The sequence below is a fragment of the Heterodontus francisci genome, chromosome 16 (genome assembly GCF_036365525.1).
Source record: "Heterodontus francisci isolate sHetFra1 chromosome 16, sHetFra1.hap1, whole genome shotgun sequence".
Classification (NCBI taxonomy): Eukaryota; Metazoa; Chordata; class Chondrichthyes; order Heterodontiformes; family Heterodontidae; genus Heterodontus; species Heterodontus francisci.
The window spans coordinates 98904360-98919573 of record NC_090386.1 but is presented as its reverse complement, the minus strand read 5'-3'; the positions used below and the strand labels follow the sequence as shown (position 1 = coordinate 98919573).

The following is a 15214-nucleotide window of genomic DNA, read 5'->3' as shown; positions in this document are numbered from 1 at the left end:
ATTGTTCCACCAGAAACAATGACCCTTCAAATCTTTGTAGAAAACAATTTCCTTACATTTCTCAATTCATCCTTTTGACGATCTTAAATTCATGTTGTTTGATTCCTAACATCAACCAGTGCAGTCTTTCCTAGATTAGCTTACCAAAACGTTTCAATTTTGAATACTGTTATTAGATTGTATTTTAACTTTCTTTTCTTACTTAATTTCAAGAGACCCAGTTTCTCCGGCCTCTCCTGGTAATATAAACCCCTCACAACTGATACCACTGAAGTGAATCTCTTCTGCACTCTCACAATGGCTTTGACAGCCTTCCTCAAGAATGAAAAAGGACACAATATTCTATCTGCAGCCTAACCAGTGAACTGTATAGATGCATTTACTTCTCTTCGCTTCTGAAAACACACTCATTTGTGAATTTGTGGTACAAACTAACAAAGGTTAGTTCTCAGGTCAACTATAACCCTTAAAATGAATCGGATTATGAACCGAGGGTTATAGAGAAATCAATAGATCATTTTAATTTCTCCAGTTTCTCCGTCTCCGACGCATCTGCTCTGATGGTGCAACCTTCCACGACAGTGCTTCTGATATGTCTTCCTTTTTCCTCAACCGAGGATTCCCCTGGTTGACAGGGCCCTCAACCGTGTCCAACCCATTTCCTGCACCTCTACCCTCACCCCTTCCCCTCCCTCCCAGAACCGCGACAGGGTTCAGTTCCCCTTGTCTTTACTTTCCACCGCACCAGCCTCCAGATCCAAAGGATCATCCTCCGCCACATCCAGCGTGAGGCCACTACCAAAGGCCTCTTCCCCTCCCGTCAGCATTCCGAAGGGATCGTTCCCTCCCCGACACACTTGTCCACTCCTCCATTACCCCCACCACCTCATCCCCTTCCCACGGCACCTTCCCCTGCAATTGCAGGAGGTGTAATACCTGCCCGTTTACCTCCTCTCTCCTCACTATCCAAGGCCCCAAACACTCCTTTCAGGTGAAGCAGCGATTTACTTGTACTTCTTTCAATTTAGTATACTGTATTTGCTTCTCGTAATGTGGTTTCCTCTACATTGGGGAGGTCAAACGCAGATTGGGCGATCGCTTTGCGGAACACTTCCGCTCAGTCCGTAAGCATGACCCCGAGCTTCCGGTTGCTGGCCATTTCAACACCACCCTCCCCCGCCCGCTCTCTTGCTCACATCTCTGTCCTGGGATTGCTGCAGTATTCCAGTGAACATCAAGCAAGCTCGGAGAACAGCGTCTCAGTTACCGATTAGGCACACTACAGCCTGTCGGACTGAACACTGAATTCATTAAGTTCAGAGCATGACGGGGCCCCCCCCTTTTTATGGTTAATTAATTTTTCTTTTTTCTTTGATTATTTTATTTTAGGTTTTCTTTTAGTGTGTTTAGTTTGTTTCTACTGTGCCTACCCACTGTTTTAAATGTTTTTTTAATGTTTGTGCTTGGAGTGCTTTGTGCTTTAGTGTATTCACACCCTCTCTGTACTAACACTTTGTCTTTCAGCACACCATTAACATTACGTTTGCCTTTGTTCCATGACCTTCTGGTCAGTTATTCTATGTGACCTTGTCCTATTAACACCTTCTCTTTTGTTATCTCTTGCCCCCCACCCCCCGCTTTACTTGCTTAAAATCATTTACATTTCTAATATTTGTCAGTTCTGAAGAAGGATCACTGACCTGAAACGTTAACTCTGCTTCTCTCTCCACAGACGCTGCCAGACCTGCTGAGTATTTCCAGCATTTGTTTTTATTTCAGATTTCCAGCATCTGCAGTATTTTGCTTTTATTTTAATTAACCTGTTGTTCAGTCATAGAAATTACACAGGAGACTGCCAGTTGACCCATCACATCAATCTTAACTAGATCTATGTACTCTAACGCCATTTACCTGCTCTTCCACAAATCCTCCTTGTATTAGTCATCAAATATTCATCCAATTCTCTCTTATATGCCTCTGCCTCAACAGCCCTCTGTGCAAAGGCTCTAAGACATCTCAATTTTGAAAACCTTGAATAGATTTGCAGTTAAACTTCTCTTCCCAAGTAAAAAATGTCCATTACTGAGTCTTTCTCTCTAACTATAACACACTAATGTCCTTCAGGGAAGGAAATCAGCTGTCCTTACCTGGTCTGGCCTACATGTGTCTCCAGACCCACAGCAATGTGGTTGACTCTTAAATGCCCTAGCAAGCCACTCAGTTGTATCAAACTGCTACGAAGTCAATAAAACAGAATGAAACCGGACGGACCACCCAGCATCAACCTAGGCACTGGAAACGACAACAGCAAATCCAGCCCTGTCAACCCTGCAAAGTCCACCTTACTAACATCTGGGGGCTTGTGCCAAAGTTGGGAGAGCTGTCCCACAGACTAGTCAAGCAACAGCCTGACATAGTCACACTCATAGAATCATACCTTACAGACAATGTCCCAGACACTGTCATCACTATCCCAGAGTATGTCCTGTCCCACCGGCAGGACAGACCCAGCAGAGGTGGCGGCACAGTGGTATACAGTCAGGGGGGAGTTGCCCTGGGAGCCCACAACATCAACTCCAGACCTCATGAAGTCTCATGGCATCAGGTCAAACATAAAACCTCCTGATTACAATCTACAGCCCTCCCTGAGCTGATGAATCAGCACTCCTCCATGTTGAACAGCACTTGGAGGAAGCACTGAGGGTGGCAATGGCGCAGAATGTACTCTGGGTGGGGGACTTCAATGCCCATTACGAAGAATGGCTCGGTCGCACCACGACTGACCGAACTGGCCGAGTCCTAAAGGACATAGCTGCTAGACTGGGTATGCGGCAGGTGGTGAGGGAACGAACAAGAGGGAAAAACATACTTGACCATGTCCTCACCAATCTGCCTATCGCAGATGCATCTGTCCACGACAGTATTGGTAGGAATGACCACCATGTGGAGACAAAGTCCCGCCTTCACATTGAGGATACCCTCCATTGTGTTGTGTCGCACTACCACTGTGCTAAATAGGATAGATTTTGGACAGTGAAATAAAAGCAAAATACTGCAGATGCTGGAAATCTGAAATAGAAACAAGAAATGCTGGAAATACTCAGCAGGTCTGGCAGCATCTGTGGAGAGAGAAGTAGAGTTAACGTTTCAGGTCAGTGACCCTTCGTCCGAAGAAGATCTAGCAATGCAAAACTCAGCATCCATGAGGCGCTGTGGGTCATCAACAGCAGCAGAATTGTACTCCACCACAATCTGTAACCTCATGACACGGCATATTCCCCACTCTACTGTTACCATCAAGCCAGGAGACCAACCCTGGTTCAACTGAAGAGTGCAGGAGGCCATGCCAGGAGCAGCACCAGGCACACCTCAAAATGAGGTGTCAACCTGGTGAAACTACAACACAGGACTACTTGTGTGCTAAACTGCACAAGCAGCATGCCATAGACAGAGCTAAGTGATCCCATAACCAACGGATCAGACCTAAGCTCTGCAGTCCTGCCACATCCAGCCGTGAATGGTGGTGGACAATTAAACAACTAATTGGAGGTGGCTCCACAAATATCCCCATCTTCAATGATGGGGGAGCCCAGCACATCAGTGCAAAAGATAAGGCTGAAGCATTTGCAACAATCTTCAGCCAGAAGTACAGAGTTGATGATCCATCTCTGCCTCAAGTCCCCAGCATCACAGATGCCAGACTTCAGCCAATTCGATTCACGCCACATGATATCTCCCCCTCCCAAGTCTCCATCCCTCACAAATTCTGTCCATCAGGAAGCTGCATGACTCTCCCTGATCGTGTTCTGAAGATTGATAGTCTTGCTTGAAAGTCTTTTTGGATGACTTGGATGGCTGTGACCAAAGTTTGTAGTATCCTGCTGACTATGGGTTTCTTGATAATCATCTGGTTCATCCAGATAAAAGAGTGATTGCTGCCTTTGTGGAATAGGGATAATGTTTCTCCTCTTTTGTTGTTTAGTACTCTCTGCCGTGCGTACTAGATACGATCTGATAATTTTCATCTTTTTGGATGACAACACCTTCCCGTTCTAGATCTTTTATCCATACCTTCTCGCCTTCCTTTAGCTGAGCCAAGTTTCTGGTATGAAACCATTTGTTGTAATTGTGCGCTTGTTAGTTCCTGTAGCACTTCTCTCTATCTTGTACCTTTAGGTAGCCTTTGACGTCTAGCCCGAGTAGTTTTCTAGGCAAAATGGGAAGTTGGGTTTTTATCTTCCTTCCCATCAACAGCTCAGAAGGTGATTATTCACACGACAATGGAGTAGATCGATAGTTAACCAATGCAGTTGGAAGATCTTCGTTCTTCAACAATGCCTTTATGGTCCTTACTCCTCTTTCGGCCTCGCCATTTGACTGAGGATATCGCGGTGAATTTAGGAGATGTTCAAATCCCCATTTTCTTGCAAATTGTGTAAAGTATTCATTAGTGAACTGTTGTGCATTGTCTGACACAACTTTGTCAGGGATACCATGCACCGCAAAAGTCTCCTGCAAATTTCGGATTACAGATTCTCTTGTTGAGTACAACATTTTCACTTCAATCCATCATGAAAAATAAAATCGATCACCCTTATGTAGAATTTTCCTTTGTATTTATTTATGCACAGGGTCTAGTTGGAAATTTTGTTGTATTCAGAGGTCTATGTATGGCACATACTTGGCAGTTCAGGACCTTGTTTTCTATGTCTTTGGATTTTCCTGGCCATCACACTGATGACTGAGCCTGTACTCTAGGCTTCATTATATGTTTAAGACATCTGATCTAAGTGAACTCAGAATGACTAGTATGTCATTATACACCAGCAAATCATTGATGATTGTGAAGCGTTTGCTGAATTTATAGAAAGTCTTCAGGATCTTACCACTAGGACATTCCGGAGACCAACCCTGTGTGTGCTATTTATGTTCGAGTACATTCTTCATCCAACTTTCGGGTGTGACAAATTTCTTACAGTTTCTGTATACTTGCAGGCCACTGTTGTGCAGTATATTGTGAATACGACTATCTCGTCCACAAAGTTCAAGTCCTGTTGTGTTGGATGGTCTACCATTGCTTTTGATAGCACATCAGTGGAAGTTTGCATCTTTCCCTAAAATATATGGTCTCGTACATATATCGCATCAATTGGAACTGGAAGCTCTGAATGCTTGGAGACATTTTTGCTATCTCCTTATCATCCAACAAGGAAATGAAGTTTGTGGTCTGTCTCAATGACAACTTTCAATCCCTTAATGCAATCAGAGAACTTCTCGCAAGCCCACATGACTACGAGTGCCTCTTTTTCAATTACCGCACATCTGGTCTCTCTCTTGAACAAAGCTCTTGATGCATAGTAGATTGGTCTTTGACAACCATCAGGCTGTTCTTGGAAAAGGACTGCCTCTAACCCTGTGGATAGATGTCTGCAGTGATCGTTGTTGGTAGTGTAGGGTTATAGTGTGCCAAGATGTCAGGTGATATGAGCATTTCTTGAATCTTTCGGAATGTCTGCTCTTGATGTGAACTCCAACATCACGCTTGATCTTTTTTCTCAAGAGTTGTCTTAATGGCTCGGTTACCTATGCGAGATGAGGTAAAAATGTGACCAATTGATTCACCATTCCAAGAAATCTTTGGAGCTGTCGGAAGGACATTGGAGTTGGAAACTCATTAATGGCTCTCGTCTTCTGCGGGTCTGCCTTTATGTTGTTGACACTTACTATGTGTCCCAAGAAACTGATGGATGTCTTGGAGAATTCACACTTGTCGTTAAGCATGAGCCCTTTTTCCTGAAGACGATTTAAGACTGCTTTTACTCTCTGGTCATGTTCTTCTATGGCAGCTCCATGCACCAGAATGTCATCCACGTGACATATCACCCCTTTGAGGCCTTGCAGAATGTTGCAGAGTATTGTCCATCATTGAATACATTTAAGACGGGACAGATAGATTTTTGGTCTCGCAGGGAATCAAGGGATATGGGAGTGGGCAACAAGGTGGAATTGAAGCCCAAGATCAGCCATGATCATACTGAATGGTGGAGCAGGCTCGATGGGCCATATGGTCTACTTCTGCTCCTGTTTCTTGTGTCCTTGGTCATGGTCCTTTGGAAGATTTCCGGTGTGGAAGTTATCCCAAATGGAAGATGATCGAAGCAAAACCTTCCAAATGCTATGATAAATGTTGTGAGTAATCTTCCCCCTTCCCAGCCCAGCTCCCCCTGCACCTCCTTCCCCCCACCTCCTCCCACCAGCATTCACCTATCCTTGAGCAGGGGCCCTAACAACCCCACTGCCTTGTGGGCGTCTCGGAAGAGACCAAGGCTAAGGGAGTAAACCCTAACAGAAAATCCGGAGCGGAACCCCGAAGGCGGTCATGTGTCACCTTTGGCATGTTTCCGACAGTTTCTGCAGCCATACCGGTGCCAAACATCGTGCTCGACACTCCTTTGGACCCCACCAGGAAGGCCGAGAGGGGGGTTTTGACGCTTGAGCAACTCACAACCTCTATACATCCACCCAGGCATGCACCATGGAGAGGTCACTCCAGTCGCCTCACACTGACCAAAACAACACGGAAGGCAGCTGTTACAGGTTATAAGTCCAGCTCAATTGGCGTAGAGATTGGGCGCCACGGGTTGCCTTTGTCAGTGGGAGATGTCATCGCATCTCACTGGACAGCGACCGCCCGCCTCAAACCGGGCAGCCCCCGGTCAGTAAAGTTCTGTCCAGCCACAGTCCACCTGCTTCAATGGGTGCTTGAAGCTCAGGGTCATTGCCCGAAAAGTGGACTGCAACACCGCACCAAACAACACGACAAAAAAAGGAAAGAAGGTACCAGCCCTTCGTTTTGCAAACTGGAACGTCAGAACTGTGTGTCCTGGCCTGTCGGAAGACCTTACACAAATCAACGATTCTCGGAAGACCGCCATCATTAACAATGAGCTCAGTAGACTCAATAGGGCGGCACAGTGGCGCAGTGGTTAGCACCGCAGCCTCACAGCTCCAGGGACCCGGGTTCGATTCCAGGTACTGCCTGTGTGGAGTTTGCAAGTTCTCCCTGTGTCTGCGTGGCTTTTCTCCGGGTGCTCCGGTTTCCTCCCACAAGCCAAAAGACTTGCAGGTTGATAGGTAAATTGGCCATTATAAATTGTCACTAGTATATGTAGGTGGTAGGGAAATATAGGGATAGGTGGGGATGTGGTAGGAATATGGGATTAGTGTAGGATTAGTATAAATGGGTGGTTGATGTTCGGCACAGACTCGGTGGGCCGAAGGGCCTGTTTCAGTGCTGTATCTCTAATCTAATCTAATATGGACATTGCAGCACTTCAGGAGACACGCCTCCCTGTGAGCGGATCTCTAAGAGAGCAAGACTACACCTTCTTCTGGCAGGGTAGGGATCCTGAAGAACCAAGACAGCATGGAGTGGGCTTCGCCGTCAGAAACTCTTTGCTCAGCATGATCGAGCCACCCTCAAATGGCTCGGAACGCATAATGTCCATCCGACTGCTCACCGCCTCTGGTCCAGTACACCTACTCAGCATCTTTGCTCCAAGACTCTGTTCCCCACCTGAAGCTAAAGACAAGTTCTACGAGGAACTCCATAATATCATTAATAGCATCCCCAATGCCGAACACCTGTTCCTGCTGGGGGACTTTAATGCCAGGGTTGGGGCCCACCATGACTCATGGCACTCCTGCCTTGGGCGCTATGGCATTGGAAGGATGAATGAGAATGGACAGTGACTGCTTGAGTTGTGTACCTATCATAACCTCTGCATCACCAACTCGTTCTTTCATACTAAACCCTGTCACCAGGTTTCTTGGAGGCACCCAAGATCACGTCGTTGGCACCAGTTGGACCTCATCGTCACAAGGCGAGCCTCTTTGAACAGCGTTCAAATCGCACGCAGCTTCCACAGTGCGGACTGCAACATCGACCACTCCCTGGTGTGCAGCAAGGTTAGACTCAAACCAAAGAAGCTGCATCACTCCAAGCAGAAGGGCCACCCGCGCATCAACACTAGCAGAATTTCTTATCCGCAGCTGTTACATAAGTTTCTAAATACACTTGAAAAAGCCCTTCAAAACATTCCCACAGGGGATGCAGAGACCAAGTGGCCCCACATCAGAGACTCCATCTGTGACTCAGCTATGACCACCTATGGCAAACGTGTGAAGCAGAATGCAGACTGGTTTCAATCTCACTTTGAAGAGCTGGAACCTGTCATAGCCGCTAAGCGCATTGCACTGTTGAACAACAAGAAAGCCCCCAGAGAGTTAACATCCGTAGCACTTAAAGCAGCCAGAAGCGCTGCACAAAGAACAGCCAGGTGCTGCGCAAATGACTACTGGCAACACCTATGCAGTTGTATTCAGCTGGCCTCCGAAACTGGAAACATCAGAGGAATGTATGATGGCATTAAGAGAGCTTTTGGGCCAACCATCAAGAAGATCACCCCCCTCAAATCTAAATCAGGGGACACAATCACAGACCAATGCAAGCAAATGGATCGCTGGGTGGAGCACTACCGAGAACTGTACTCCAGGGAAAATGTTGTCACTGAGACCGCCCTCAATGCAGCCCAGTCTCTGCCAGTTATGGATGAGCTGGATGTATAGCCAACAAAATCGGAACTCAGTGATGCCATTGATTCTCTAGCCAGCGGAAATGCCCCGGGAAGGATGGCATTACCCCTGAAATAATCAAGAGTGCCAAGCCTGCTATACTCTCAGCACTCTACGAACTGCTTTGCCTGTGCTGGGACGAGGGAGCAGTACCACAGGACATGCGCAATGCCAATATAATCTCCCTGCTCAGCATAGTGGGGAAAGTCTTTGCTCGAATCGCTTGAAACAGGCTCCAGAAACTGGCTGAGAATGTCTACCCTGAGGCACAGTGTGGCTTTCAAGCGGAGAGATCAACCATTGACATGCTGTTCTCCCTTCGTCAGCTACAGGAGAAATGCCGCGAACAACAGATGCCCCTCTACGTTGCTTTCATTGATCTCACCAAAGCCTTTGACCTCGGCAGCAGACATGGTCTCTTCAGACTACTAGAAAAGATCGGATGTCCACCAAAGCTATTAAGTATCATCACCTCATTCCATGACAATATGAAAGGCACAACTCAGCATGGCGGCGCCTCATCAGACCCCTTTCCTATCCTGAGTGGCATGAAACAGGGCTGTGTTCTCGCACCTACACTGTTTGGGATCTTCTTCTCCCTGCTGCTCTCACATGCGTTCAAGTCTTAAGAAGGAATTTTCCTCCACACAAAATCAGATGGCAGGTTGTTCAACCTTGCCCGTCTAAGAGCGAAGACCAAAGTACGGAAAGTCCTCATCAGGGAACTCTTCTTTGCTGATGATGCTGCATTAACATCTCAAAGTAAAGAGTGTTTGCAGAGTCTCATCGACAGGATTGCGGCTGCCTGCACCAAATTTGGCCTAACCATCAGCCTCAAGAAAACGAACATCATGGGACAGGACGTCAGAAATGCTCCATCGATCAATATCAGCGACCACGCTCTGGAAGTGGTTCAAGAGTTCACCTACCTAGGCTCAATTATCACCAGTAACCTGTCTCTCGATGCAGAAATCAGCAAGCGCATGGGAAAGGCTGTCACTGCTATGTCCAGACTGGCCAAGAGAGTGTGGGAAAATGGCACACTGTCATGGAACACAAAAGTCCGAGCATATCAAGCCTGTGCCCTCAGTACCTTGCTCTACGGCAGCGAGGCCTGGACAACGTATGTCAGCCAAGAGCGACGTCTCAATTCATTCCATCATCACTGCCTCGGGAGAATCCTTGGCATCAGGTGGCAGGACTGTATCTCAAACACAGAGGTCCTCGAGGCGGCCAACATCCCCAGCATATACACCCTACTGAGCCAGTGGCGCTTGAGATGGCTTGGCCATGTGAGCCGCATGGAAGATGGCAGGATCCCCAAGGACACATTGTACAGCGAGCTCGTCACTGGTATCTGACCCACCAGCCGTCCATGTCTCCGCTTTAAAGACGTCTGTAAACGCGATATGAAGTCCTGTGACACTGATCACAAGTCGTGGGAGTCAGTTGCCAGCAATCGCCAGAGCTGGCGGGCAGCCATAAAGGCGGGGCTAAAGTGTGGCAAGTCGAAGAGACTTAGCAGTTGGCAGGAAAAAAGACAGAAGCGCAAGGGGAGCGCCAACTGTGTAACAGCCCCGACAACCAATTTTATCTGCAGCACCTGTGGAAGAGCCTGTCACACTAGAATTGGCCTTTATCGCCACTCCAGGCACTGCTTCACAAACCACTGACCACCTCCAGGCGCTTACCCATTGTCTCTCGAGACAAAGAGGCCAAAGAATCTTGATGGCTCGCCCAATGGAACCTGCCAATGTTTGCGTCAAATTTAGTGAAAATTGTGCTTTTGGAGAGCTTTGCCAGGCGGTCGTCTACCAATGACATAGAATGAAGTTCCCTTTTCACTGCTTTGTTAAGCTGTGTTAAATCCACACAGATACGGAGAGTACTATTTGGTTTTGGAACTGGAACTATAGGCAAACACCATTATGTTGGTTTTGTGACAGGAAAATGACTCCCATTCTGTCATCTCTTCCAGCTAATTTTGCATTTGGTTCATCAACGGGTGTGGTATCTTTCTGGGTTTAAAGATACATACCGGTCTGGAATCTTTGACAGCAATTCTATACTCTGTCTTCAGCCTTCCTAGACCCGACAACAGTTTGGGATAGTCTGCTTGAAAGCGACTGTTTGACTTCATCCATCTTTGAGTAGATTTATGTTCTAAGCATGCTTTCCAGCTTAACAGGGAAAATCCTTGGTTTTTCAAAATGTACAGTGTTTCCATAATCTGTCTTCCTTTATATTGGAAAGTTGCTTTAAGCTTTCCTTTCACCTTCAGTTGGATCCCTTCTGGACCATGCAACCGTGTCCCCGCTGGTTATATGCAACATTTCATCAACCATGACCCTTGGTCTGACAGAACTGTGCCACTTGCACCCGTGTCCAATTTGAAATTAGTAGTATGTCCATTGACGTAGATGTCTGCCATTCAAAATCCTTGATTGGGGCTGTTAATTTCCCCTAGGAAGTGTCCTGGTTTATCTTCCATTGAAAGTTGTTCCACCTCATTCACTGCTCTACAAGTGAAGGCTTTTCATTTTGTAAATTTGAGAGAAGAGGTCTTGCTCTGGCACATCTTTCCCAAGTGGCCTATCTCTTCACAATTAAAGCATTCTGCTTTATCAGGACACTGATCACGTCTGTGGGTCTTTCTGGCTCTACCGCGCTGGCACAGTTTCCCAGTGTCTTACACCCTCTCACCTCGGTGTACCTTCTTATCCGGAGATAGCTTTTCCATCCTGGGCTTCAGGAACTGAACCGTAATCAGATTTTTTCTGACCCAAGGTCTCTCCTCAGACGAGCTCCGTTTTGTCTTTAGACTTCCACCTGCCACACCATCTGAATTGCTTTCTCGAGTGCATGGTCATCTTTGGACTGCAAGAAATCTTGACAAGAATTCATCAGCTTTTCCCACTACTATTCGGTCCCTGATCAACTCAGACTTCAGTTCTCCATACTCGCATCCCTCAGCCAATGTATACATATCATTAATGAAAGCAGCCACGGATTCGCCGCTCTTCTGGACTCTTATTAAATTTTGCTTATTCCAGGATCATATTATTTCTTAAATTATTTGTCTAATGCTTGTAACAGGTCTTCAAATTTGTCAAAGCTTCGTTGATGAGGAGGATGTATTAGATAGGCTGTCTGTATTTAAAGTGGATAAGGCACCAGGACCAGATGACTCCAAGGATATTGAAGGAAGTGAAGGTGCTAATTTTTCAGTCTTCCTTAGACTCGGGGTGGTGTCAGAGAACTGGAGAATTACGAACGTTACACCCTTGTTCAAAAAAAGGTGTAAAGATGAGCCCAGCAACAACAGGCCGGTCAAAGGACCTGGATGTATATGAGCATAAGTCATTGAAGGTGGCAGGACAAATTGAGAGAGCGGTTAATAAAGCAAACAGTATCCTGGGCTTTATTAATCGGGCCATACAGTACAAGAGCACGGAGGTTATGTTGAATTTATACAAGACACTAGTTTGGCCTCAGCTGGAGTACTGCGTCCAGTTCTGGTGCAGAAAAGATTCACGAGAATGGTTCCAGCGATGATGAACTTCAATTATGAAGATAGACTGCAGAAGTTAGGGCAGTTTACCTTGGAGAAAAGGCGGCTGAGAGGAGATTTTATAGAGGTATTCAAAATCATGATGGGTCTGGACAGAGTAGATAGGGAGAAACTGTCCCCACTCGTGAAAGGATCGAGAACAAGAGGGCACAGATTGAAAGTAAGAGAAGCGAAAGTGACATGAGGAAAAACTTTTTCACACAGCGAGTGGAATGCGCTGCCTGAGATGCACCTGTGGTGCAGCCTGCATTTCTGTGCACTGACTCTCCGACTGTCTGTGTCGGGGCAGCTCCAGAACGCTTCGCAGCCTCTTCTGCAGGTAAGCAATTTTCTTCAGGTTCTACTGTACCAGCAAGTATTTTCCTTTAAATTCTTTGGTTGTTTACCAATGCCACCACTACCACCATGTCGTGTATTGTTGTAGTGTAGATTGGGTGTTGTCTAAAACAGTCTCGGGTTCTTTTTAGGGCTGAAGAATAAGTCATTTATTATATACAGATATAACTATTTACACTCTCCACAAGCCTGTCTAGCCAGCAGACCTTGTGCTGCTTCTTCTCAGTTTAACCCCCATGTGACTATTACATCAACATCACTACAGTGGGAGTGGTTTACTCTCACTCACTGTCTCAAACATTAACCCTTTCAGGCACTTATACTACACCTGTCTGTCCTGCAGTAGCCAGAGGAATATCAAACTGAAAAATAAAGTTAAAAAATCAACTTACTGAGCTTGTTTTAACAGTTGCTTTCGTAACGGTGACAGATCGCATTCTCCTACTGTGAGGGGGTGTTGTGTTCATGGTACTACTCGCCTGCGGCATGTTTAGCCTATTGACTGGAGTAGGAGGAGCACTATCAGAACGGGGCCGGGAAATACCTGTAAAAGAAAACAGAGATGCACAGAGCACCTGCCTTTAACTCCCAACTGTTCATTAAACTCTTCAAAAGAAAATGTGCCCCACCAGTTTAGTAACAATTTGAGGAAGAAACATTTAGTACAGGACAGCTTGTAGAATACAGCAACAGTAACAGCTGACTAAAATAGCTGGCTTCACTCATGCAACACGTGACAGTTTTTTTGTTAATAAGTGCTTCTTTCAAAGGAATGTATTTGGGGGCTATACAGAGCCATAAATCTCAATTAAGCAAATACAGAACCATGAAGCTTTGATCAGGGAAGTAATTCATCATTTGCTGACAGTTTATGCAAATTATAGGACTTTTAGTTAGTTCTATTGTATCTGGGGGGAAAAACATTTAATCTCTCAAGTTAACTCTTTTATACTGAGATTCAAGGATGCAGAGGGCACCTGCGTATATTTCTAGAATACTGGTCTGTGCACAATGATTAATGTACACTGCAGCAACCGGTCTCAGACTGAGAGTTACAGAATGAGCCCCAGCCAGTGCTGGCATCACTCCTCTCCAGAGAGTTACTCAGGAGTTATGCTGTTGCTGTCGTATCACTGTGAAGTGGAAATGACTTTGCAGCTACATAAAAGCAGTTTACCTGCAGTTCCATAAGCAATAATTAGGCAGTATGGTTGCTTTGCCACATAGCTCATGAATTGCTGAATCACTGCTTTGCCACTGGGAACTTGCTGTTCAGGGGCAATGAAGTTACAGAACTGTTTAGAGCAGATTGGCTAGAATACTTCCTAGTAAACATAGGGCTGACAGTCTCATCAGTTGTGTAATACTTGGAAGGTATGAATCCTTTTTACATACTTCCCAATCCCTATATGGCTGTGTCTGACCTACGCCCTCCTGCCAATGTTGTGTTCAGCTGGTCATTATGAGGCGCATGGAGACACAAAAGACTAACATTCAAGCCTTGGAGGCAGAAAAGAGATGATCACAAAATTACAGGAGGAAGGCCATTCGGCCCATCTTAATCCATCCATATATCCCAAGAGATCTAAAGTGCCCATCCTCCGTTGTATTTTCCATGGTGTGGATTACTAGTGTTAGAAGACTGAATAGTTAAGGAAACACTGAGACTCTTCAACCTTGAAGGATGGCAACTGAGAGAGGACCACGGGAGGGTGTGATATATGTGCCATCACTCTGACAACAGAATTTAGATCAATGAAAAAATAGGCCCAAGTCCCTCACCGGGATTAGAGAGCTGGTTTTAGAAGTGTGTGGTAAAGGATGATGTGGTGGGGTGACTGTAGCTTTTCAGACAGATGAGCTACAATAAGCTATACTTCATCAGGTACAAAAGATTAAAAAGCCTAACGGAATGTTGGCTTTTGTCTCAAGAGGGCTGGAATACAAGTGGTGTAAGTTATGTTACAACTGCACATAGCTCTGATGGGACCCCATCCGAAGTACGCCATTTAGTTCTGGACACCGCACTATACAGGAAGATATATTTGCTTTGGAGGAGGTGCAGCGCAGATTCACCAGAATGGTACTGGAGCTAAAAGGGCTAAATTATCAGGGTAGGTTGCATAGACTAGGCTAGTACTCTATTGTATATAGACGACTAAGGGATATAATTGAGCTGTTTATGAAACACTTTCCTCTGGTGTAGGGGTGTCCAGAACAAGCGGATATAATCTTAAAATTAAAGCTAAAAGCTAGACTGTTCAAGGGTGATGTCAGGAAGCACTTCTTTACACAAATAGTGGAAATCTGGAAAACTCCCCCCACCCCCCAAAAAAAAAAAAATTCGTAGAGGCTGAGGGGATCAATTGAAAATTCCAAAATTAAGCTAGATAGACAGGGGTATTCAGAGCTATGGAGCCAAGGCAGGCAGACGAAGTGAAGGCACAGATCAACCATGATGTAACTGAATGGCAGAACAGGCTCGAGGGGCTGAATGGCCTCTTTCTGTTATTTCCCGTCCCATATTCATCTTCTCATGGACATCTTTGCATCCAACTTCCCGTCCATTCACAGGAAGATATCTAGCCTGCACTCATTTACTCCCTCCATAGCAAAAAGTACTCAAACAGGTTAATGAAATGTTGACCTTTATGTCAAAGAGGCTAGATTTAA

General features: G+C 45.8%; 1 protein-coding gene across 12 annotated transcripts in view; it reads right to left on the bottom strand.

Moving 5' to 3' along the window:
* ralgapb (Ral GTPase activating protein non-catalytic subunit beta) overlaps nucleotides 1–15214 on the bottom strand; it is a 180968-nt gene that overhangs the window by 113300 nt on the left and 52454 nt on the right. For all 12 annotated transcript variants that reach the window (XR_010976594.1, XM_068048704.1, XM_068048703.1 and 9 more), the window contains one exon: nucleotides 12934–13085. Coding sequence is in view for 11 of the 12 variants with exons in the window: in XM_068048704.1 (XP_067904805.1) it covers nucleotides 12934–13085 (152 nt within the window). In the remaining variant the exon portion in view is untranslated. The remainder of the gene's footprint in view (nucleotides 1–12933; nucleotides 13086–15214) is intronic.